At 41.0% G+C, this 26,223-nt stretch overlaps 1 protein-coding gene across 1 annotated transcript; it reads left to right on the top strand.

Moving 5' to 3' along the window:
- Positions 1–6,207: 6,207 nt before the first annotated feature.
- LOC131230359 (subtilisin-like protease SBT5.3) lies at positions 6,208–25,283 on the top strand. The gene is made up of 3 exons (XM_058226242.1): positions 6,208–6,774; positions 20,706–21,678; positions 24,521–25,283. Exons 1-3 carry the CDS (start codon positions 6,212–6,214, stop codon positions 25,277–25,279), a joined length of 2,295 nt encoding a protein of 764 aa, XP_058082225.1. The 5' UTR covers positions 6,208–6,211; the 3' UTR covers positions 25,280–25,283.
- Positions 25,284–26,223: the final 940 nt, after the last annotated feature.

Raw genomic sequence — 26,223 nt, 5'->3', positions numbered from 1 at the left:
TGAGTCAAGAAAATTACATGTATTATGGTATTATTAATCAAAATATCTTAGTTTTAAAATCTAACAATCAATTCAGAGGACTATCGATCAATCCGGTTGATCGATCGAGCCAGCTCGAAGTCCATCGAACAATCCCTTCGATCAATTGATTATAAATTGAGGAAGTTCAAATTTTATAATTTAAGTCTCTGGATACTTTTGGTCACTTTTAATCGATCAAAACTACTTGTCAATCGATAGAGAAAACCCAATATTAATTTAATTTGGTCGTTGGACTAGTTTTACTAACTTTGATTGATAATTTCGATCGATTAAGACTGCTCGAGGAACCCTCGATCGATCGAAGCCAAACATCGATCAATCAAACAAAATTTTAAATTTTAACTTTTAATTGCTAGACAAAAATTGATATGCTCAATAGATCGAAAGTCGAATAAGTTATATTACACAATCTAGTTTTCCAAAAATTTTAGAGTTTTTCCTCTATCTTCTTGACTTTCATGGATTTATCATATTCATATATTAGGTCCAAATAATCTAATGATTTCCCCATCACTAATTTTGGTAAAACTAAAGGATTGCTTGGATCCGAAATACCAAAATTTACGATCGTCATCTATAATTGTTCTACGACAAGTTTTATTATTGCTACTATCCATAGATCATTGTGGACAATCTAGCAGTCAGATCACTCTAGAATTCAGGGCCATGGTATGTTTTGGTCTTAAAGAATCCATGATTCAAACTGATCAAGATAGACACCGCTAGATAGTTCAAATTCAATCTCTACTATAAGAGATCTCACACAAAGCATTCTTCTATTCTACAAACCTTTCCCATAGATCAAACAATGGACGTATGGTTGATCTGCCCCATTCATGATGTAGACCTAGGGTTTTTAATTGAAAATACATAAAACTTTAGAAAAATTAGAATTAGGGACTTACCAGCAAAAACTCTTTCTCCACAGCCCTCCTCTCTCTCTCTCTCTCTCTCTCTCTCTCTCTCTCTCTCTCTCTCTCTTACTCTTTTCTTTAGGGTATTGATGAGAGAAATCTCTATGATCCATCCTTTTATAAAGAGATAAGCCCTGGATCTGAAAGATTCCTCTAGAGTTTTATAAATTTGCACCAAAAAGTTAAATAGTATAGTGCCAAGAATTGATCCTCTTAACCTTACCCACTACCAAGAGTACCTCTACCAACTTGATAAATGTTTTATTTTTGTTATTAATAATAAAAAATTTAATTTTAATTCAATTAATCCAAGATCCTATGTGGTTAAAATTTTAGGTCGTTACACAATTGTGATTGTTAGATAGTCCAATTAATTGATCTAAATTGTAGATTAAGTTCAATATACATTTATCAAGCTATCATGCAAAAATAAACCTCATGGGATGATCAAACCCTTCGTTGTCACTTTTTTTTTTTTTTTGTTAGCTTGTTAGTACACCACACTGTCAATTCACACTTCAGTGTTAGCCACCCCCACTAGTTTTTTTTTTTTTTTTGGGTTAGCTTGTTAGTACACCCCACTGTCAATTCACACTTCAGTGTTAGCCACCCCCACTAGGGATCGATACCAAGACCTCAGTGTTGAAACGAGGTATCTTTCACTCAGTCTACCACTTGAGCTATGGATCAAACCCTTGGTTGATTGGGCCTTATTTTCTATAACCCTCCTTTTTCCAAGCCATGGTAAATGGCTATGATTTCCTCTTTTTTCTTCTAATAATCAAAATGAACATTTCATTGATAAAGAAAATCTTGTACAAAAGGAGGGGAGACAGACAAAATAACCCTGAGACCCCGAGAGAAACTCTTCACATTCGGTAAGGCTAGACTGAGTGGCCCTCCTATCATATCGAGAAGCAAAGGAAAAACAAAAGGTCTATGACATACGCACCACTCCAATCCCCATCCTATCAAGGACGAGCTCCCCACGGGAAAGAGACGGGAGATTAGAAGGCACCTGGAAAAGCTTCTTCGGCTGATTGAAGCTATACCAACAAGCAAGACTGTTGGCCACCCTGTTGGCCTCACGAGGGATGTACCTTATAGACATGTTACCCATAGAACTAATACAATCAAATTGGTTTTTCCAATAAATCACATACCGGGGGGGGGGGGGTGCTAGCTTTGGAGAAAATATTCGCCACAGATAGGGAGTCGCTCTCAACCTCAATAGTGGAGAACCCCTGCTCTATGCAGATGGTGAGACCATGGACTACAGCTTTCATTTCTGCCTGGAAACTGGATCCAATGCCATACCCTTTAGAGAAGGCAAACTAAAATGTTCCTTTGTCATCCCTACACACTCCCCCGCTGCCAGATGGCCCGGGGTTTCCCCTGGACAAGCCATCAACGTTGAGCTTCACGGCGCCCCTATTGGGTTTCTCCCATCTAACATAAAACACCGAAGTGCGGGGGCCGGCTGGAGGAGCGAGCCAAAGATCCTCCACCACTTCCCTATCTGCCTAGTTCTTGGTTGGGGGGAGGGGAAAGGCATTAGATATTTGAAAGAGCCAAGACCAAACCTTGTGAATAGCTTGGGATGGGTCGAACCGGGTCCCGTCAAAACAGAGGGCATTCCTTGCGGTCCAGATTTCCCAAAGAATCAGGGCTGGGGTGAGCCCCCTGAGGACGCCCAATAGGGAGGATTCCTTGGCCATGGCCCACCATTGGGAAGCTCTCAGGCCAGCTGATTGGTTTGGGAGGAGGGCTATCGAAAGAACAGAGGAGAAATGGCTCCATAGCAAAGCAACCAGAGAGTCTTAAGCAATCTACGATGGTCTCTAACAAATGGGTGGAACTAATTACAGATTGGACCTATATATTTTTTTAAGTGTTCTTGACTATTCACTTCTAAGATAATTGATTGAAAGGTTAATATTTATTAGATGGATGTGATGCTTGCAAGGTTGCCCCGGCCCTGAAATGTTTGTTGGCCTTAGTGAACGGACTAGATCAATGGATTGGATGGTCTAGTTGTCCCAATGCAATAAATGAATCAAATTATTTCAAATTTATTAGAAATTATTCCTGCATTCATCCATCGTAGATCCGAGGAAGCTCTCCAAGAAATCAAGAGAGCTCCGTGGATTAGTTATCCACAGAGGAAGACGGTGATCATCCTCATCACCTCCCTTCCTACACCCCAGCCTCCATATAGCAGCCGTGTCTAATAGTTTAGCCCAACTGCCCTTTGAATTGCCCTAATTTTTTAGGCCAGTGTCTAAAAACAAGATGATACAGGTGATTAATGGGGTGGATTTCATCCAAATGAAGAGTCAACATGACCCCGCAAGTCACGGCATCGGTCCCTCTACACCTCAGGAATGTGCTACTCTTGAAAGGTCAGGAATCTACCGCGACACCTGCTTTTAGTAGCGGCCCAAAAACACATGAGTTCGTTCGGGTCCACTGAGTTGTATATATGAAATCCCCTACGTCCATCACGTGTTCTCTTTGAGGCTTAGGCCAAGGGCCAAAAATCAGCCCCATCCACAGCTCAGGTGGGCCATAAAATAGGAAAACCTTTGGGTGGATTTCAAAAATACAACATGGACAGTTGTTGCGGACGATTTCGACTGTTAACAAAACAATACCCTTAGAATACTAATAACAGCGCTCTTGAGTGCACCGGCACCGGTGCTATGCCCAGGCGATGTATAAAGATACATCACGTCCATCACATCAGCCTTACAATATCAAGCAGATTGCCTGGGCAACAGGGATATCCATCCCTACTTGCTTTGTGTGTAGGGAGATTAGGCCACGCGCCGGGAGATGGGCCAGTTGAGAGCTACTGAACCGACAGTAGCACATGCCCCAATTAAATCCCCAGTCCACATCCACTTACCAGGGTCAACATCCAATCAGCTAACCTAATAATAAGGATAATCAATGAATCAGGTACGCCACATCATATGAAATAAAAAATGTTTTCCATGGATTTGCTTGGAAGGTCTACCATGTAGTATATATGAAATCCATGCCATTCAGACCCTAAATCTCATCCAGGTGAACAGACCGTTTTGAAATTCATGTCAGCCCTTGTGCATATCTGAGGGTGGGAGTCTGATCTCACATGGTTGAATGTGTTAATATGATCAGATGATGCATTTCACGTTGTCTCACATCTTCATAGTACTACTTGAGTGTGTTACTTATTAAAAATCATATTTTTTTTCATTTTACTTATTTTACTCTGACCATGTGTATAAATAAAGTATTATCAAATTCCTAGTGCATAGGGGAGTATAAGTGAGACCAAACTGCTAGAGAAAGATGCTGAGGTTAAGATAGGTAGGTTGAGGTGTACACGAGTTGAACCGAGTCGAGCTTCGCAAGCTCGAACTGTGCTCGTAATCATTTCGAGCTCCAAAAATCAGCTCGACTTGGCTTGAATTTAGTTTCAAACTGAGTTGAATCAAACTTTTTTGAGTTGAGTCGAGTGAGCTAACCGAGCTAACTTAGTTCGTGTACAGCTCTATAAGTAGGCACCTCCTCTCCTTTTTATCGCCGAGGTCCCGCCGGAATTGTAATTCCTTTGTATAGTTGCCTCAGAGTTGAAAATTTTGGTTGAAAAATAAAAAATAAAAAATTCAAGTGCATAATGTAATTAGATAATTGAGAGGTTTAAAATTTTTTTTTTTTAAAAAAAAGCCTGTAATTATACTATAAATATGGGTAAGCTGACTCAATCTTGCCCTGCTTGGACGGTGTCATCCCAAGTAGGGATTATGTGGGGCCACCATGATGCATGTATTTTATCCATGTAGTCAATACGTCTTTCCTTTTTTGTTGGGCATGAGCTCAAAAATTGAGGCAGATCCAATGCTCAAGTGGACCTCACCACAGGAAGCAATGGTGATAATGACACCCGGCAATGGAATCTAAGCCCATTGATATGTTTATTTGCCATCCAACTTATTCATAAGGTCATGTAAACCCAAATGAAGGGAAAACACAAATATGAACTTAATCAAAACTTATGCAGCTCCCAAGCAAGTTTTTAATGGTGGGCATTCAATCCCCACCGTGTGGTCCACTTGAGCCTTGGATATATCTGCCTCATTTTTGGGTTCATACCATAAAATGATATGAAAAAGTCTATGAATGGCGTGGATAAAATACATACATCATGCATGGTGGGCCCATTTATCTGGGCTGAGTCCTTTGGGGCGGACGCGGATTTCCTGCGAAAGCCTTTCGCAGGAAGTTCCTGCGCAAGAATGCTGTGTGGGGCCCACCATCATGTTTTTGGGAAATGTACTCCGTTCATCCGTTTGGTGACCTCATTTTAGGACAAGCTACAAAAAACGAGGTGGATCCAAGACTCAAGTGGGCCACACGAGAGGAAAGAGTAGGGATTCAGTTAGAACCGTTGAAACATTTTTATGACCATAAAAGCTTTGTTTCAGTCTAAATTTTTTTTATTTTCACTTCATCCTTGTGTTAATAACCTTATAAACGGTTTGGATGGCATATAAACATCAAGGTGGAGCCCAGGAAGCTTTCAACGGTAGGTATTTCTTTCCCTCTTGTGTGACCCACTTTAGTTTTGGATCCACCTCGTTTTTGGTCAATTTTCCTAAAATGAGGTCACCAAACGGATGAACGGAGTACATTTCCCAAAAACATGATGGTGGGCCCCACACAGCATTCTTGCGCAGGAACTTCCTGCGAAAGGCTTTCGCAGGAAATCCGCGTCCCTTTGGGGCGGGGCAGGACCCAATCCGCGTCCAAATACAGGCATCCTACTGTAAATTTCCTCAACCGAAGTCCTCCGAGGGCTCTGAGCATTTCCCCTTTCTATAAGCATAATAAGATACTTTTCCCGTAGGCAAAAATATGTCTGAAGCGGAGGGCGCATGCAGTGAAAAGTGGGCCCCGCCTAAAGTGGTTTTACTTATTGAATGGGTAGACTGCGGTGATAACTCACAACCACATATTTCAAGTGGATCCTGACCGTCCAAATCATGGGGTCCACCGTGGAACGGGTACTGCCCGAAAAACACCCTAATTGTACAATCTTAAATAGCTGTCACACCCATTAACCATAAACCTGATTAGCGTAAGACAATGCTCCATCCCCATGGGGCTCCACCATTTGGACAATATTGATTGATTTACAGTTATGCCACGTCGAGCCCATTATAAGAAGGCTCATTGAGTAGATAAGAAGAAACAAAGAAGAAAAAGGCATGGTGGCTACAAAGTTCTTTCTTTTCTTTCTTCTGATATTTTTTTCTACTTTCTTCCAAAAACCCACATTTGCTAGAAAGAAGAAATCTTATGTGGTGTATTTTGGAGCACATTCTCATGGCTTTCAACGTTCTTCCATCGACTACGAACGTGTCACAAACTCCCACCATGACTTCTTGGCATCGTTCGTTGGGAGCAAAGAGAAGGCAAAAAATTGCATCTTCTACTCCTACACGAACCATGTGAACGGTTTTGCTGCGAACTTAGAAGACGAGGAAGTCAACGAGATATCAAAGCATCCGGACGTCGTATCAATTTTTTTGAACGAAATGGTGGAGCTACACACGACTCGGTCATGGGAGTTCCTGGGGTTGGAGATGAATGGCGAGATTCCTGAAGGATCGTTGTGGCGGAAGGCCAGGTTTGGCGAGGATATAATCATTGGGAATCTTGATTCAGGCGTTTGGCCGGAATCAGAGAGCTTCAATGATAATGGAATGGGGCCCATTCCAATGAGGTGGAAGGGATCATGTGATGGTGATGGTGGAGTACGTTGTAACAGGTAATTTTCTCTCCACTAATTTTAGATTATTTCTAGTTTTCTTCTACTTCTGATTTTACTGCAGAGTTCCTGGAAGACTTCCAATTTTACCAAATAAAGCCTCCACCTTTTATAGAGTAACGCAGAAGGTTTTTGAATGTGTGGAATGATTGAGATTAGCCTTATCCATTGTTTTCCCGAAGAAGTAATTGGTATTGTGAAGCTGAAGCTGCGTGTTTACGGCACCAATTAAAATGTACATATAAAACAATGAACAATCTAATAACTAGGTGGGCCACAAATAAATTTGGAAGGTGGTGGGGTTGTTTTTTGTTTTATAGGGTGTAGCTCACGCGGCAGTTTTACCGGTTTATATATTTTTATAGAGAGAGAGATGCTCACACACAACTAGGTGGACCGTACATTTTGGTCCAACGAGCTAGGCATTTAATGAAAAAAATAAATTTCTCCAACGCTAATTGATGTTGAGAGAGGGGGGGCGTTTGCTTCACGTTAGCCTTTTAAGAGATCTTTTGAAAATGATCTCTGACTTGGGTGGGCCCGGCCCCACTGTGGTGTTATTGTAAAATCTACCTTGACCATCACTAGTGTCACCCCATGTTAGATCTAAGAACCGAAAATCAACTCCATCCATGGTTCAAGTGGACCGCACAATTGGAAATAGTGTTTAAAAAAAAAGAAAAAAGCTCACCTTTTAAAATAATTCCTTTTATGAGGCACACTTAAATCAAGTATAGACCTGATTTTTGACTTCTATGCCTAGCTTTTGATGTAGCATCTAATGGTTGGAATGGATTTCACTTACTCATAATCGTGGGTCCTATAAAAATCAAAAGTAGATGTCTCTCCCTCTATTGCTCTATTAGTGTGTCTTACATAAATCAAAAGTCAGCCTGATATTTTGTCTCTAGATGTAGAATAAGATCACACATCTGATGGTCGCAGTGGATCTCACATGCACATCAAGACATCATGGTGGTGGGCCTAATAAAAATAAGGTTAGACATTCCTCTTCTACACTTGAGCTTCTTCCGGCTTACAAGAAAAAGAGATCCATGTTAGAAAAAATATAAGGAGTGAATTAAGTGCAATTCATTGCTTATGCAACACACTTTGTCCTTGACCATGCCGCCCATGTTCATATATGTATTGTATATCCACACGGTTCATTGATTTTTTTCAGCTCATTTTAGAACATTGATCCCAAAACGAAGCAATTATAAATCTCAAGTGGTCCACACTAAATAGAAAATAGTGAAAATTGAACTTTTACCATTAAAACTTCCTAGGGCCCAATGTGATTTTTTGCTTGCCACCCAACTTATTGATAAGGTCACAAAAACCTTGATGAAGGAAAATAAAATTAAAAATAAATTTCAGCTTAATCCAAAACTTTTGGCTCACAAAAAGTTTTTAAGGGCCAATCACCACTATTTTTATGGTGTGGCCGACCTTAAACATGTATCTATTTCAATTTTTGCATCCTGTCCTATCACTAGCTAAAAATATTGAGGTAGAGAATGGATATACAGTACGTTTTTCAAGGTAGGCGCAGGATCAGGAATGCACAGTACTGCATGAGGATAGGCTGCACCCAATGTACTCCCACTTTTTTGGGAACAGGCACCTTTTCTCTCAAGGAATACGAAGAAGTTTAACGGTACGATAGAAAGCTTACATTGATTTTTGATAGGTTCTATTGTATCATGTATGCACGCAAGATCGACTCTCTATCATTAGATGTGCAATCTCATTGTAGGTCTAGAGAGAAAATATAAAGTAGATTTGTAATTAAGGTGAGCCACACCAATAGAATATTTGAGAGAGAGACATCCACCCTTGATTTTTACAGGACCCCAATCATGAGCATGTGAAATCCACTCCAACCATTAGATGCGAAATTAAAGACTTAGTGCAGGACTTAAAAATAATATCCATACGTGATTCAAGTGGGCCTCATCAAACAATCATTTTGGAGGGTGAGCTTTTTTAGCATAATGTTTCTAATTGTGTGATCCATCTGAACCACAAATGGGGTTTATTTTTTGTCCATAAGTCTAACATGATGTGACACACGTGATGGTTGGGGTGGATTTTACATTAACAACACAAAAGGTCCCACTTAAGCTAATGATTTATGTAGGACATACCAATAGAACAGTAGAGGGAGAGACATCTACCTTTGATTTTTAAAGGACCTACAATCATGAGTAAGTGAAATCCATTCCAACCATTAGATGTCACATCAAAAGCTAGGCATAAAACTTAAAAATAAGGTCTATACTTGATTTAAGTGTGCCTCATGAAAGGAATTATTTTAAAAGGTGAGCTTTTTTTTAACACTAGTACTATTTCCAAATGTGCGGTCCACCTAAACCATGGATGGAGTTGATTTTCGGTTCTTAGATCTAACATGGGGTGACACACGTGATGGTCAAGGTGAATTTTACATTAACACCAGAGTGAGGTCCGCCCAAGTTAGAGATTAGTTTTAAGAGACCTCTTAAAAGGCAAACATGAAGCAAACACCCCCCCTCTCTCAACATTAATCAGCATTAGAGAAAAAAAATCATTAAATGCCCAGCTAGTTGGACCAAAATGTATGGTCCAACAATTTGTGTGTGAGCATCTCTCTCTCTCTCTCTCTCTCTCTCTCTCTCTCACACACACACACACACACACACACACATATATATATGGATTTTTCCACCTTCCTTTTTGGGTCTAGGTTTTAAACTATTTTTCAAAGACTGCCTACCTAATTCAAATAGGTACTATTGCCGCCTCCACTACCAAATTCTTAATAGGTGGAGCCGTTAACTACAGTAAAGTTCCTCTCATCCCTATTGACCGCAAATATTACTATTCGATCCTTTTTTATTTTTTGATCCTTACAAAGTACGGGTAAAAACCACACCACAAAGCAAGAAATGAAAGCAGAAATTACAAAGAGAAGAGATTACCCGATTCGAACAACCTTGAATCTCACATTTGCTACACCCTTTGAAACCCTTGGACGATTTAGAAACCCTAGAAGGCTGGAATAACCACCCAATTCCGATTACACTCTAATATATAGCCTTTGGAGGAAGCCCAATCAGAATAGGAAACAAAATCCCACAAATTCGCAAAAATATGAAAATCTGCATCGATCAGTTCGATGTCATCAAATGCCCCTTTGATGGCATCAAAGCCGAGTCGATGACATCGAACTAACACCCAAAATGTCCAAAGATAAAACCTGATTTTTCGAAAATTCTCGATTACATCGAGCCATGTTCGATGACATCGAAGGTGCAATTGAACACCCTTCGATGACATTGAAAAAATGCCCAGATAGGTTAGTGACTAACTAAAGAAAATCCAAAAAATCTCGATGGGATCAAACACTGTTCGATGTCATCGAAGGTGACATCGAACAGTCTGTCAATTACATCGACAGGACCAATATCAGACTTGATTTAAGAGCAGGATGTTCGTTAGCTGTAACATTGGTTTTTAAAGTATTACGACCACCTCTTTGGCTCATGATTTTGAGAAATTACTGTATCTGTAAGTATACATATGTTAATAGTATTCTTTTTTGCATAGTTAGTACAAAATGAATATTGATGATGGCCAAGTAATTTATCGAATATCACCAGGTATGCCAAAAATGTTGGCGCTTGCCAAAATTATTGCACCGCTGGTGTACAATGAGTTTTATGGCAACTAAGTAGTTTGTAGTCCAACTAGGCGTGCCAAAAATGTTGGTCTCTCGGTTTGTTTTCTGTCATGTATAATGTGCGTGGGCATGCTAGAATCGATAAAGTGACTCGATTCATCTAATATGAATGTATATGACCAGATTCTGAGAAGATTGACCACTTACTCAGTCACTTCCAGAATTTTATAATGATCAGGCGATAATCGAAGGGTAGGGTTGTTTCTCCAAAGATGGGTTACTTTATGCCTTCCATAAGAAATGACTTTCAGAATACCAGTGCAATCAAACAAAAGAAAACACTCACAATCGATCTGTCACGCCCCAAACCCGGAAATCGGGCTCACAAAATTTTCAATTACCAAATCCAGTGTGACAGCTTCCATAGTACCCCATTCTCGACTCCCACCGTCCATACGCCAGATTCCGATCCTGGGATCTTACAAGGAGGATTTTCCAATGTACATTTGCCTTGTAAGAAGCATAACCATAAGTTTAATCAATTCACAAAGGCAACATCATCATCACATATCCACTAATATAAACAGTTGAATACAATGCTGAAAGAGAAATACATATATCGAAATCAATGGTCCAGAAGACAGCTGCACGCTCCAAGCTCAATGCTGCTACGACTTAACGCCACCTGCACGCATCTATCGTGCATAAGCTTATAGAAAGCTTAGAGGGTGATGAAAGTGTGTGTAAGGTAAGTGTCAAGTATACAATAAAGCCCATAAATCATACATCATCGGAAATACTAATAAAATCATGAATCATACAATATCAGAGTAAGCGAAAATACTGACATGTCCATGAGTCATATAATATCAGAATATGTAATGTAGATCAGTTATACAAACGTGGAATCATAGAGAGTCGAATATCAGATGTCGAGGATGCAATGCAATATACGGTGCGAATGGAATGACCATGCTGGAGTGTGAAGTCGGGATGATAGTACATAGTATTGCAGGCTACAGGGTCTACCACAAGAGACTTCTATCCAAACCAGTCCCATATCTAAATTTGGATAGTCAGACTCAATGTGGTAAACTCCTGATCTCGGGTTAGTCGCACACCCCAACCAAAATCTTGACCATTGCGAAGGTACATGTAACAAATAGTTGCGCACCACTAGCCCAAGCGGATAATGAATAAATGAATTAATGAATGAATGAGTTCTTGTTCAATAAGTTCACATATCAGTATTGTAAATCTCTGGGATCATCACCAGGGTCTAGTACACTCTACGCCACCTGCTACCCCATCAAGCGCATAACTAGGTAAGTGGAAGAGACTTCACTATCCGTCTGCCAATATCGAGCCCGGCTCATCAATAGTGGACTCATTCCTCAAGCTGGTCAAACTCAACCTAGCATTGCCTACTCCCTCAGGCGGGTAAGGCCACACCCTCTCCCAACCGACCATGAAACAGTGAGAGACACGGCCTACTGGTATATGACCCTCATGCGCTCATATATATCTACTCGGTCTAGACGTTGGGGCGTTCTTTGGTACCAAGAGGGTTTACAGATTTTCACTCAAGGCCATCTATGGTGGCCTGATGCAAGAGCTAAACATTTTTAGTGTCCCATTTGGTCATCCACGATATGCCTGTGGAGGCCACGATCCTAACGTCGCTGGGCGTACAGCAATTACAATACACAATGCAAAATGCATGAGTCATACAATCTAGTCACGCATCAATCCTGTGCATACCGTGTGCTCATATAGGGCAACTTCGCTTATTAGGGAGCCCCATGAACAACCTGCCCTGCGGCATATGCAATAGTCAACCACATCTCATAATAAACATGCAGATGATGCGTATAGGCATGCATATGATGCTATGTTGTCACATACTCATAATCAGTATTGACAATCGACACCGATAATCGACATTGATAATCGGCCTAACAAAGGGCCCAAGGGAAGGTCACAATGTAGACATTTAACCATCATCACCCATCAATGTGGCTATTTAACCAACATTGCTCCCAAGGAGTGGCCCACATAGAGCTAAACGTATAATGGGCCCATAGCCTCACAAAATGGCCTAATGTACATCATGATGGGCCTCACTCAAGGGCCTAATATACATCATAATGGGCTAAATACACGGCCCTAATATACATCACTATGGGCCACGACCCATGGTCCTCAAATACATCATAATGGGCTATGATCCATGGGCCTCAATATACATCATAATGGGTCACATCAATGGCCGCACTAATGGTCCTCATATACAACGAGTGGGCACATTAATGGACCACAACAATGGGCCTCATATACACAATAGGTGGGCCTTGCTCATGGACCTCAAATACATAACATGTGGGCCCTACACATGGGCCTCATATGCATTAAATGGGCCACGTATCTGGGCCTCGAATACATCAAATGGGCCACGCGCATGGGCCTAATACATATCACAATGTGCCTCGTATACATTAAGTCGGGCCTCATCAGATGGGCTTCAAATACAAAATAGGTGGGCCCCATCACATGGGCCAAAAATACAAACAGGTGGACCCCGTACATGGGCCCAAAAAAATATCATGATGGGCCTCATGGATGGGTCACACCAATGGGCCTCAAATGGGCTTGGACCACACCAAAAAAAAAATCATTTCACTAGTTGCAAGTGTAACATGTGTATCATTGTACACTATCATTCTATGCGGCACATGGCCCACTAATGATGATCAGCATTGTCCAACATTGGACGTGCAAATCAACACCGTCTAACCATTATCCATGTAAATCAATACCATCCAAACATTGTCTAACACCGTCCAGCATAATCTGGATGGTGTGGATTATAATAAATAAATCAAGGTGGGTCCCACCGTCCTGATGAAGTGGACGGTGAAGGATCTAACACATATCTCATGACTGAACCCACCGTCCCAGCTCATGGACGATGGGGATATATAATATATACACCGAGGTGGGTCCCACCCCCACACGTGCCACACATGTGGGGTGGCCCCACATCTCAAAATAAAGGGATGACTGGATAAACATATATATCATGGTGCGCACCACACCACTGTCCAGATGGACTGTGTGGTTAAAAAACATATACATCAAGGTGGGTCCCACCAGCCCACATGTGTCACACGTGTGGGGTGGGCCCACCTCTAAACAGATGGACGGCATGAATAATACACATATATTGTGGTGGGGTCCACAAAATGGACGGTCTAGATGATCAAATCCCAATGTTGACGTCAGTATAGTGGGCCCACCGTCCTGAAATTAGATGGACGACTGGGATAAAATAGATATATCATGGTGGGGTCCACACACGGATGGTGCAGATAAAACCCATGTATCACGATGGCATCCACCATCGCTGTCCAAACAGATCCAGCACCGTCCAGATCATCTGGAGGTGTGGATGAAACAAATACATCAAGTTGGGTCCCCACCGTCCAGAAATGCTGGACGGTGTGGATTATTCCATGCATCAAGGTGGGTCCCACGTGGGGCCCACCAGCTATAATATTTAATATATATTATATTATATTATATTATATATAACATATAACATTACACATAGTCCAGTGTCTAGATGAACTTTGGACGGTCCAGACGGTTGATATGCATTACAAGGGGCCCACCATCCAGAGATTTGGACGGTGTGGATGACATAAACATCACGGTGGGGATCACACCCACGTTCAGATTGTCGGACGGTGTGTATTTCACACACACATCAGGTGGGTCCACGTACACGTGGCCCACTCATTAAATCAAGCTGATATTTGTGGATTCCTTCATCCAAGCTGTCCATCAATGGACAGTGAGATGCGCTCCACCAACTGGATGTCTGAAAAATCTTGATGGCCTGAATTTCAATTGAACCCATTAGGTGGGCCACACACCTCATCATCAACAACATAAAAAAAAATGAAAGAGAGAAAGAGAGAAAGAGAGAGGGAGAGAGAGAGATAACGATGGAGATGGGAGGGACCCTACCACTATGGGTCCCTCTAAATAAAATGCATACATCAAGTGGGTTCCATTACAAGTGGGCCCTAAATAAAAAACCGAGATGATGAACACCCACCGGTAGATCTTCTTAGACTTCTTCTTTCATCAACGCATGCTAGAGCTCCAAGGGGACAATTTCAACAGTTGAGATGGGTCATGGAGGGTGGGATTGGGTGGTAGGGAGTGGACCATACCTAGCTTCTCTCATGGAAGCTTGGGCGTCCACCTCTCAAGGGGTTGCTTAAAAATAGAGAGAGAGAGAGAGAGAGAGAGAATGTGAGAGAGAGAGATGATGGGAGAGAAGTGATGGGAGAGAGGGATGGTGAGTGATGGATGGGTGTACTTGGTTGTAAGAGAGAGTTGACTTTGGGGAGGGTGGTTGTACTTGGGGATGGGAATGATGTGTACTTGACATTTGATGTGATGAATTCTCTTGGGATTTGCAACACGCAGCGTTTTCCTCGAACTGATCGTGGGCCCACATCTCCTAGCCCGGGTATTGCCTCAGCGTGCTAGATGCAGCGACGATGCGATCGCAAAGTTACAAGTCTCGGGTCGAGCCGACTCTGAAATACGGGATACGACTCAGGATCGCGCGTAAATGCCGGTGATAGATCGCGGGTTGCCAAAATTCAACTGGGAGGACCGCAGAATCCTACGGAACGGTACGGGTTAGGATACGGGTCTCACACGATCACCACGAGCAACTGCTAGAATACGTCTCTTAAAAGAACTATGTGATATTGGATAGAGTGTAGCTTTGAATTACTATTGGTCCAGCGGATAAGCATAGATTATAGCTAAGAATTACCACTACTCTTAGGATAAGCATATATAAAAGACAAATTGATAGGTTTGATTAGTTGTTGATTGGAATTTTTCTCTGTCGCATTCCTCTACTATTTATAGATTTCTATTATAGCTTATTCCTCTAGATTTTTCTTCCAATATTGTAATGGTTACAGTTCTAAAAAAGATTTATAGATCCTTCTCTTATCTAGATCTTTCCCTTGTTACTTTTTTTGTGAAAGTTCCTCTTCTATCGACCAAACTGTGTTCCTCTCGGTCATCTATTTTAATTTAAACTACTTAACCGTGTTTTCCTCTTCGCTTGTAAGTCAGCCACAACACTCTATCGACCATCCACTAACATGTAAAATGGATTTACGTTAACTGCAATCCCACAAAAAGCACTCTAAGTATCTTGAAGATCTTTTCCGTGCTATATCTTTCCCCTACTATAACTCATGTACTTCCCAATTGAGTTTTTCAAGAACGATTAGAAATATGGTATAACATTGCCCCCACGTTGCTTCACCTTTGGTAAAAGGTGAATGTAATATTAATTTATTATTTGATTCAATAAATGTGGCTACTCTGTTGTGTAAAAACATCAATTTTGGATATATTAATCGAACTCGACCATCTTGATTGGAAAACATTAAAGTCGATCGACTTGGCCGAACTTGGCCATCTTGGTAGAAAAGTAGCAAATTCAACCATCTTGGTTGAACTCAGCTCAGCTATCTTGGTCAAAAAATGATAAATGTAACCATTTTAGTCGAACTCAATCGTCTTTGTCGAAAAATAGCAAATTCGGCCATCATAGTAAAAAAAATTGGTAAATTCGACCCCTTTGGTCAAATTCGGCCATCTTGATCAAGAAATGAAAATTTTGGCACTCTTAGTTGAACTCAGTCATCTTGATCGAGAGATGGCAAGTTCGGTTGTCTTAGTCGAACTCGACCATCTTGATTGAGAGATAGCAAGTTCGGTCGTCTCGATCGAACTCAACTATCTTAATCAACAAATGATAACTCCGGCCGTCTTGGTCAAACTCAACCATCTTAATCGTGAAACAACAAAATCGGTTGTCTTGGTTGAAGTCGACCATCTTGATAGAGAAATGAAAAATCCGGTCGTCTTAGTCGAACTCAGCCATCTTGATTGAGAAAACGACAAATCCGACTCTCTTGGTTGAACTCGGCCATCTTGATTGAGAGACAATAAATTCTTCCGTCTTGATCGAGAAACCGTAAATTCGGCCATCTTAGTCAAACTTGACCGTCCTAATCGAAAAATGAAAAAGTTAGTCGTGACAATGAAGATTGTCAGTTAATCCATTCTGAATGTGGCTAATAGTTTGCCAAGGTAGTAATATAGTCAATAACTTGGTCTACTACTTCTTCGACCATTTGAATAATTTGGTCACGATTCAAACGATGAGATTCGACCATTGGAAGTAGTTAAGGGCCTACCTAATTTTATTTTCCATGATACAGTGGATTTTTAAGGAAGGGTTGCCCCCTAGGTATACCCTAGTTTTCTTCTTTAAGAATGACATTTATGACCTCCCGTTCTGGTTGCCTAAATTCAGCAGGCAAAGAAACATTTCACACTCCCTACACTGGATGAGGCTTATTTCATTGCATAAGAGGTACCTATAGTGCCAACTATGGTGCTGACACCACAAGTTGTACCTATGGTGCCAGTGTCATATTTTTGAAAGAACTAGTATTGACATGCTGCTGAGGTGCCACAGGTGTTCTTTTGACAAAGATAGGCACTATCTTATCCATGTTTTCGGCATTATTGGCTATCCATTTGCCTAAAGTTTCAGCCTAAACTGGTGATAATTTTGCGATATGTTGAATCCCCCTTTTTGCATATCAACTATCCCAGGTAACATAATCTCAAGAAGTTCAACTTGAAATGTCGATGGTGTATTTGGATTTTGAGGAACATGCAATAGACTGGGTGGTGGATTTCCTTACTCAATCACCTATTTAACTTACAACTCCTCGTGAGTAGGAGGTTCATTAGCTACAACAATGGCTGTTGAAGTATTACGACCACCTCTTCGACTCATGATTTCGAGAAATTACTACACCGGTAAGTGTACTTGTGTCATCAATGTTCTTTTTTGCACAGTTGGTACAAAAGGAAAATTGATGAAGGGTAAGTAATTTATCGAGTCACACCGGGTGTAACAAAAATGTTAGCGCTTGCCAAAACTGTTGCACAGCCGATGTACAATGAGTTTTATGGCAACCAAGTAGTTTGTAGTCCCATCGGTCGTGCCAAAAAATGTTAGACACTTGCCAAAATTATTGCCCGTATGGTTGGTGCACAATGAATTTCATGGCAACCAAGTAGTTTGGAGTCCCACCGGGTGTGCCAAAAATGTTGGGCACTCTGTTTGTTTTTTGTCATATGTAGTGTACACAGGCATGCCAGAATCGATAAAGTAGCTCGATTTAAACCAATTAATGTCGACCCCAAGCATTGAAATAAACAGATACATCCAATATAAATGTATATGATCAAATTATAAAAAGATTAGTCGCTTACTCATCCACTTGTAGAAATTTATAATGATCAAGCAATAATCAAAGGGTGAGGTTCTTCCTCCGAAGATGGGTTACTTTGTGCCTTCTACAAGAAAAGACTTTTAGAATACTAGTACAATTAAATAAAATGAAAAACTTACAATCGGCCACTAAGAGGAACGTAAGAATGCATCTCTTGAAAGAACTGAGCTATATTTGATAGAGCATAGACTTGAATTACAATCGGTCTAGCAGATAACTAAGAATTACCGCTACTCTTATGATAAGCTAAGATAAAAGATAAATTGATAGATTTTATTGGTTGTTGATTGGGGTTTTTCTCTATCACATTCCTCTACTATTTATAGATTTCTGTTGTACCTTATTCTTTTGTATTCTTCTTCCATTATTGCGATGGTTACATTAGTCAAAAAGCCTTTCTGGATCCTCCTTTTGTCTAAATCCTTCTCTTGTTATGTTTCTTTTTGTGACAGTTCCTTATCTATTAGCCAAACTTTATTCCTCTCGTTCGCCTTTTATAACTTAAATTACTCGACCACATTTCCCTCTTCACTTATAACTCGACCACATCACTCTATCGACCATCTATTAATGTGTAAAACTGGATTTATACCAACTGTAATTCCGCAAAAACACTCCCAAGATCTTGAAGATCTTTTACATGATATATCTTTCCCTTGCTATAACACATGTCATTTCCAATTGAATTTCTCCCAAGAACGGTCTGAAATAGGGTCCCACAAAAACAATACAATGGACCCATGCCTGGACCTCATCAGAGCTTCACATACCTTTGAACGTCTGTGGTCATTTCGGATTCTAATTATGTGACGTCTTATAGTTTGGACATGTTTTGACTAGTGATCCCAACACATGCCAAATAGTTGGTGTTAAAGTTCTATGGGCCCCACCATGATTATGTGTTTTATCCACATAGTCCATCCATTTTTCCTTCTTATTTTACCGCTTGAGCCCTGATGTAGAATGGGCCGCAGACCTATTCTTGGCACAACTGGACCAAAAGAAAGCCCGAACAGAAACAAACCTAGTCCATTAGATCCAAGTCTAATTCTATATATGTAGGGCTAGACTAAGCCCTAGTTGAATCCTAGGCACATCCAGATTAAAGAAATTCAATAGGAATAAAGAGAAATTGTTATTCAAAGTGCAAACCATAAATCGACCATAACTTTTAATCTAAGTATTGTTACGACTCGCATTTCTCCATTTCGCGAGAACACGCTTCCTTCTAATTCAAAATTGCACTTTTAGGTCTTACATTTCTCATTTAGTTTAGAGTTTTACTATATACGGTTTTTTTTTTTTTAAAGGATTTACTTCTAATTAATATCAGGAATCATCGGAATAATTAAATTAAAACTTTTTATTTTTGGTCAATTTTATTCTTCTGAGTAAATTTTAGTTTAGTCAGGTTTTCCTTTCCTTTATAGGTGATGTAATCGAAATCCTGTATATTATTATTGATTAATAAAAAATTTAAATTTTCTCCTTTTGTAAATAACTTTATAAATTCAAGGTTTTTGCTCACCTGAGATAAACAGTTATCCGTATCATTATACCCTTTTCTACGTCAAAAAAAAAAAAAGAAAAAAAAAAAGAAGGGCAGTTCCAAATCCGAGGTCAACTAAGCCATTGGAAAGTAGTGTGATTGAATATCCACCCTTAAAAAATTCTCAAGGACTGCTGCAATGTTTATTTTCCATCCAAGGTAATGGATGAAGGGAAGACAAAAATATCAACTTATCCAAAAACTTTTGCCTCGAAAAAGTTTTCTAACGGTAAGTGTTTAATTCCCATTATTTTTATGGTGCGGTACACCTAAGAATAAGATCTGCCGCGTATTTGAGCCGAAAAGTGGATAAGTAGCATGGATAAAACACATACATGATGGTGGAGCCGACAGAGCTTTGACGCCAGCAAGCTGGCTGGTGTTGGGGTCACTAGCCAAATTGCCTCCTTATAGTTCTAATACAGTCATTATTTTTCCCAAACAGATCATCCATAGAGAGTATCCTATCAATAGAAAAGTGGGCCACACCATGATGATTAGATGGTAGTGAAATCAGGTGGATCTACATATCGGGGGCGCCACGCCATTACTCAATGTCATCACATTTGCTGTCCATTGATATTGAGATTCTTCCCTGCTGTCTGTCTGGATCGGTCTGATCGGCACGGTGTAGACGGAAACGGATTGGCTACTCCCCCTCGCACCAGCCTAATGGCTGGTGGTCGGTGTTCTGTGAGCCCCACCATGATGAATATGTTTCATCCATGCCGTCCAACTGTTTTTCTAGATAATTTTAGGTTATAAGGCCAAAAATGAAGTATATTCCAATCTCAATTGGACCACATTACAGGAAAGAGTATTGAATGAGCGTCGACCATTAAAACCTTTTTGGGGCCCATAAAAGTTTTGGATCAAGCTGATCTTTGTTTTTCCCTTCATCTAAGGTCTGTATGACCTAATCAACAGATTGGATGTCAAATAAACAGTACATTGGACCTTTGGAGGATTTTAATGGTGGATATCCCATCACTATTTTTTTCCTGTGGTGTGGTCTACCTGGGATTTATATCCCTCTCAATTTTGGGTTCAAGGCGTAAAATGATATGTAAAATTGGATGAATGGCATGGATGAAAAACATAAGTCATGGTGGGGCCCACAGATCACCGATCACCAGCCACCAGGCTAGTAGCAGGGGGAGTAGCCAATCCGTTTCGGGTGTGGACTACCTTTTGAACGGATAGGACATTTTACAACTGTGACACGTTGGTGGTAAAAGAAGGCTGTTTCTTAACTTATGATACAGCTGCTGTATCTGATTACTTTAATGAATGGACCCATTAGGAAGCTGATCGGAGCGAGATACTTTAAGAAAGGCTACGAAGCACAATTTGGACCAATCAACGCCACACTCTCTACAGCACGTGACACCGATGGCCATGGGACCCACACTCTCTCAACGGCTGGTGGTGGCTTCGTCCCAGGAGCAAACATCTTCGGTTATGGCAACGGTGCAGCGAAAGGCGGATCACCCAACGCCCGTGTGGCCGCATACAGAGTCTGCTGGTCTAGCTGTTTTGACGCCGACATCCTCGCAGCCTTTGATGCCGCAATCCACGACGGTGTCGACGTGTTATCCATCTCCCTCGGTGGGCCACCCCGTCCTTATTTTAGACACGGCATCTCGATCGGTTCATTCCATGCAATGATGAACGGTATCGTCGTCGTCTGCTCAGCTGGAAACTCCGGCCCATATAGTAGTTCGGTTGAGAATGTAGCTCCTTGGATCATGACTGTGGGAGCCAGCACAATGGACAGGGAATTCCCATCATATATCCAGCTTGGCGATAACAAGCGCATCAAAGGACAGAGCCTCTCAACAACAGCCATTCCTTCCAACAAATCGTATCCATTGATCATATCCATTGATGCTGTATCAGCCAATTCAACGGCTGGCGATGCCGTCTTCTGTAGACAAGGGTCCCTTGATCCTATGAAGGTAAAAGGAAAGATCGTCGCCTGCACTTCTGGATTAATCAGTAGCGTAGAGAAGGGCGATGTAATCAAACAGGCAGGAGGCATCGGGGCGATCATCATGAATGGGCCCACTGAAGAAATCGAGGCCAAACCTCACGTCCTCCCAGCTACAGATATCTCTCAGGATGGAGCTGTCGCCCTATTGTCCTACATTGAATCCACAGCGTCTCCAACGGCTTACATCACCTTGCCCACAACACAGCTCGGAACCAAGCCCGCACCAACTATGGCTGCATTCTCATCACAGGGACCCAATCCGATCACACCGGAGATCCTCAAGGTGAGTAGTAAAAATGCATTCTCATCAGTGCCGGTGCTTCTCATTGGTCCACCTCATTGCCGATGAGGCCGGCTCACAAAACACGCCTATTTTCTCCATTTTATTCGTAACGGACGGATTGCCTACAACACAACCCAAAACTTTTTAGGCCCACCATGATTTATGTTTTAGATCCACGCCGTCTATCAAAATTTCCATAGTATTAGCTCAAAAATGAGTTACATCGAAAGCTCAAGTAAACCACACAACAGAAAACAGAGGGGTTGAAAGACTAGCATCCAAACTTTTCTAATGTCGATTGTGAGATTTATTTTCTATCTAACGTCTTTATAAGGTACGCCTACCTGGATGAAGGCAAAACACAAATATTAAATTTACCAGAGCTTCCTGTGGCCCTAATACGTTTTGAACAGTAGGTTTCCAATTCCCACAGTTTCTTTTGGTGTGAACCGCTTGAGCCTTTGACGTAGGGATGAACGTGATGAGGATAACTACTCCGAATCCATGGAGCTTCTCTGGACTCCTCACAGAGACTTCTCGAATCCATGAGGAAAGAAAGCAGAAAATAAAAATAAATTTTAAGAAATTCAAAATTGATTAATTGATGACTAAAAAGGAGTTCACAACCTTTTAAATAGGGGTACCAAGCAATGGGAAAGAAATTAGAATCAAACTACAGCTCAAACTCCTAGAATCTGTGAGTTACTATAAATAGTAAACTTACTATTTATAGACGGTCGTGATGTCTACTAGTGTGCAAGGTTTTCGGCTAAAAATAGTAAGTGTCCTATTTGGCTTCACCAAACCGTTCTCCTAATTATTCTAAGCTCTTTTCACATTGGGCGCAACTCCTAAAGCCCGACGGATGAAGAGTTATAATCAAACTAAAACTTACTATTTATAGTAAAAACGAAATTAAAACAGGGAAACAACCTTCGATCCAGGGGTTTTTCGCAATTCCGGGCTGCATAACCCGGCATAGCGGGGTTGGTTGGCTTCAGTAGCTCGTTCTACCCCAAAATCATATATTTTACGTCAGATAACTCATTCCGGATTGCAAGATACGCCTGATTTAAGGTTCGATGGTCTGGATCACTTCTGTCGTCGACCGGGCCTTTTCTGATCCATCTTGGCCATGTAACTGTCCGTAACCCGCTCTACATCAACCTTGGATTTACTTTTTATTTATATTTTTGGTCTTATGACCTAAAAAGTATAGAAAATTTGATGGACGGTGTGGGTCTAATACATACAACATGATACGGCCACGGCAATCCGGCAACGGAATTTCTTGACGTGAGAAATTTGTGTGGGGTCCACGATGATGTATTTCTTAGATCCACATGGTACATCCATTCTTTTCGGATCATTTTAGGAAATGAGCTTTAAAAGAATGAAGATCCAAACCTCAGGTGGACTACACCAAGGGGAATAATAGGAATTGGGTGGCCTTATGAATTAGCTAGATGGCAAAGACGCCCCGCGGTTTGCCCTAGGAAGGTTTGAAAGACAGTTTGTTCAATCCCTACTGCTTTCTATGGTGTGGGCCCTTTGAGGTTAGGATGTACCTCATTTTCTGGATCTTGCTTAAAAATTATCTAGAAATATTGATGGACTGTGTGGATCTAACACAAAAATCAATGTGGGCCCTGAGAAGTGTTGGGACTCCTGTAAGCAAACAAAGAAGAATCAAACAATATAAACACAATCACATAGACAAATCTAACAGCAGAACAATTTGAATTTACATGGAGAAATCCTTCCGAAAAAAAAAAAACCATTGTACAAAACAAGAATGCATTATGAAAAATGAAATTATAAGAGATAAAACATTACCGATCAAAGCCCCAAGAGAAAAAGCCCTGGCCTTTGCCCTTCAAAACCCTCTCAAACCCTTAAGCACGTTTAAGTAACCATAATTCTTGCCCTAATCCCGATTACACCCGATATATATAATATTGCAATAGAAATAGGAAACAAAGTGTGCACTTACGCAGTTCTGCGTGCATCTTCAATGGCATCGATAGCCATTGAGGACCAGTCGATGACATCGAAGAACCTTCGATGCCATTCAGTAGCAACCTCTAAAACTATCCAGCAATCAATAAGAATTTTTTTCATATTTTCTCAATAGAATCGAGCATCTCTTGATGGCATCGAGAGCTGCTCGATGGAATAGAGTGATCCGTCAATGGCATCGACAAACTCTATTATAGACAAATTTAAGACATTAGAAAATAATTAATATCCACCGTGTCTTCAATTTTCACACTCCATTACTCATTTGTTGTACTCGATCATAAATGTCTACTTTGTCTCCATCATAGCTCCACAATCATCGTTTCTCGAGCACATTCCGTCTTTACTCTATACCGTGTATATGTCACCTAACCCAATCTGCATGGTCACTCCAAAACCAAAAGATACCTCAAAAGTCAAGATGATACCACTTAAGATTTGGGGGGGTTTCACTTACAATATTTATGGAGAGGAACCCCGGCAGCATGGTTGGATGCCATTTATACACTATGGTGGATCCCACTTGTAGATGAAACAAACTCATAAGACGAATCCTCTATTGGTGGTGAACAGGAATTTTATTTTCCTTGCAATGTGTTATTTGGCCATATCATCACCATGTACTATTGTAATCTGCATAGTTTGATAAAATTGCAAGAAATGAGAAATTTCTGCTTGCCAGGAACAGGGAATCTGAATTCATTTTTATCATCAGGTTAAATTTCTCAAAAAGTGGAGAGAGGTGTTTGCAATTATCCCAGAAAGCAATCATACATAAAATAAATGAAACCAATGAGTGTGTTTTTTTTCCTTCTTCCTGTAGCCAGATATTACCGCACCAGGAGTTGATGTCCTCGCAGCATTTGCACAGTACACCGGACCTAGTAGTCTCCCTTCGGATCCACGTCGTGTTCACTTCAACATGATATCTGGGACGTCCATGGCATGCCCTCATATTTCCGGCATTGCCGGCCTTCTCAAGATGGTCCACCCCGAATGGAGCCCATCAGCAATCAGATCAGCAATCATGACCACTGCACAAACAGAAGACAATACGAAAGGGCCCCTGAGCAACTCTTCTTTATCTCCAGCCAATCCTTTCAGCTACGGCGCAGGACATGTGGACCCTAACTGTGCTGTGGACCCCGGTTTAGTGTATGACCTAACCATCGAGGACTACTTGAATTTTTTATGCGCCATCGGATACAACCAGACCCAGTTTGCGAGTTTCACAAAACAACCGTACTCATGCGATCCCAAGTCCTTAAATCTCTTAAACTTCAATTATCCTTCTATAACCATTCCACATCTGTCTGGTCTAACCACCGTGAGCCGGACGGTGAAGAATGTGGGCAACCCAAGCACGTACACAGCCCGCATCAACGCACCGCCAGGAATTTCTGTGTCGATTGACCCTGTGAGCTTGACATTTGTGAAGATTGGTGAAGAGAAAACATTCAAGGTGAGTCTACAGGCCAAGGAAGGTGGAGTGGCTAGTAAGTATGTATTTGGGCAGCTGACATGGTCTGATGGTATGCGCAACGTGAGGAGTCCTATAGTTGTAAACGCAACAAAAGCTTGAAAAGGTTTTTTCTTTTTCCCTGCAAAACAATAAGTTTTTCAAGGAATATAAAAAAATAAAATAAAATAAAGCTACCACAAATGCTAAAAACAACCATGAAACAGGACAAAAAATAAATAAATAAATAAATAAATCCACAGCTGCCAACACGAGCCAGCAGCAAAAAGCCTGGAAAGGGGTTGAATTGGCTTAATGGCTTTGGATTGTGGTTTCTGTGATTGTACGAGTTCATGTGTAGCAGTAATAAGATAAGTTAGAATTTATCCTACCGATATTTAAGTATGAATTTGCTTCCAAGGAAAAAAAAAAAAAGAAAAAAAAGATGAGTTTTACACGACGTGTAGTTTTTCTATGTATATATAGCAAAATAAATATTGAATTTTAAAAAGGGGTTAACTACAAATAAAAAAAGAAAAGGGAGTACTACGATCATGAGGAGGCTCCTGGAGTGGTAGGGTTCTTCTGCTTCGGATTTGGCTGCCTATGTGTTCTGCTTGCCCTCCTATGATGCATTGAGTGGTACACGAGCAGCCTAAGCTCAGTAACTTACTCGACTTGGCTCGAAAAAGCTCAACTTGACTCGAATCGAAACGATGTTCGAACCGAGTCGAGCCATATTTTGAGTGCTCGGAATATTTTGAGTCGAGTTCAAGCTGGACATAGCTCGACTCGGTATTAAGCTCGACTCGACTCGACTTTGAGTTATATATAAAGTTTTTTTTAAAAAAAAATCCTACCCAGTCACCCGACCCTACCCGTACGCCCAAACTAGCAAGCCCTACCCATTCTCCCTCCCTTTCGTCCGAATTGCCCCAAATCGTCCCATTTCTCCTTTCAAATCGCCCAAATCGGTCGTCCGTCCGGCTACATTTCGTTCATCTAGAGTCTATCCAGCAGCATTTCGTTCTTCCAGTGTCTGTCCAGCGGCATTTCTTTTGAAAGTG

This window comes from Magnolia sinica, chromosome 17 (genome assembly GCF_029962835.1).
Source record: "Magnolia sinica isolate HGM2019 chromosome 17, MsV1, whole genome shotgun sequence".
NCBI lineage: Eukaryota > Viridiplantae > Streptophyta > Magnoliopsida > Magnoliales > Magnoliaceae > Magnolia > Magnolia sinica.
The sequence above is the reverse complement of the archived record's forward strand: the minus strand, read 5'-3'. Positions and strand labels throughout refer to the sequence as shown.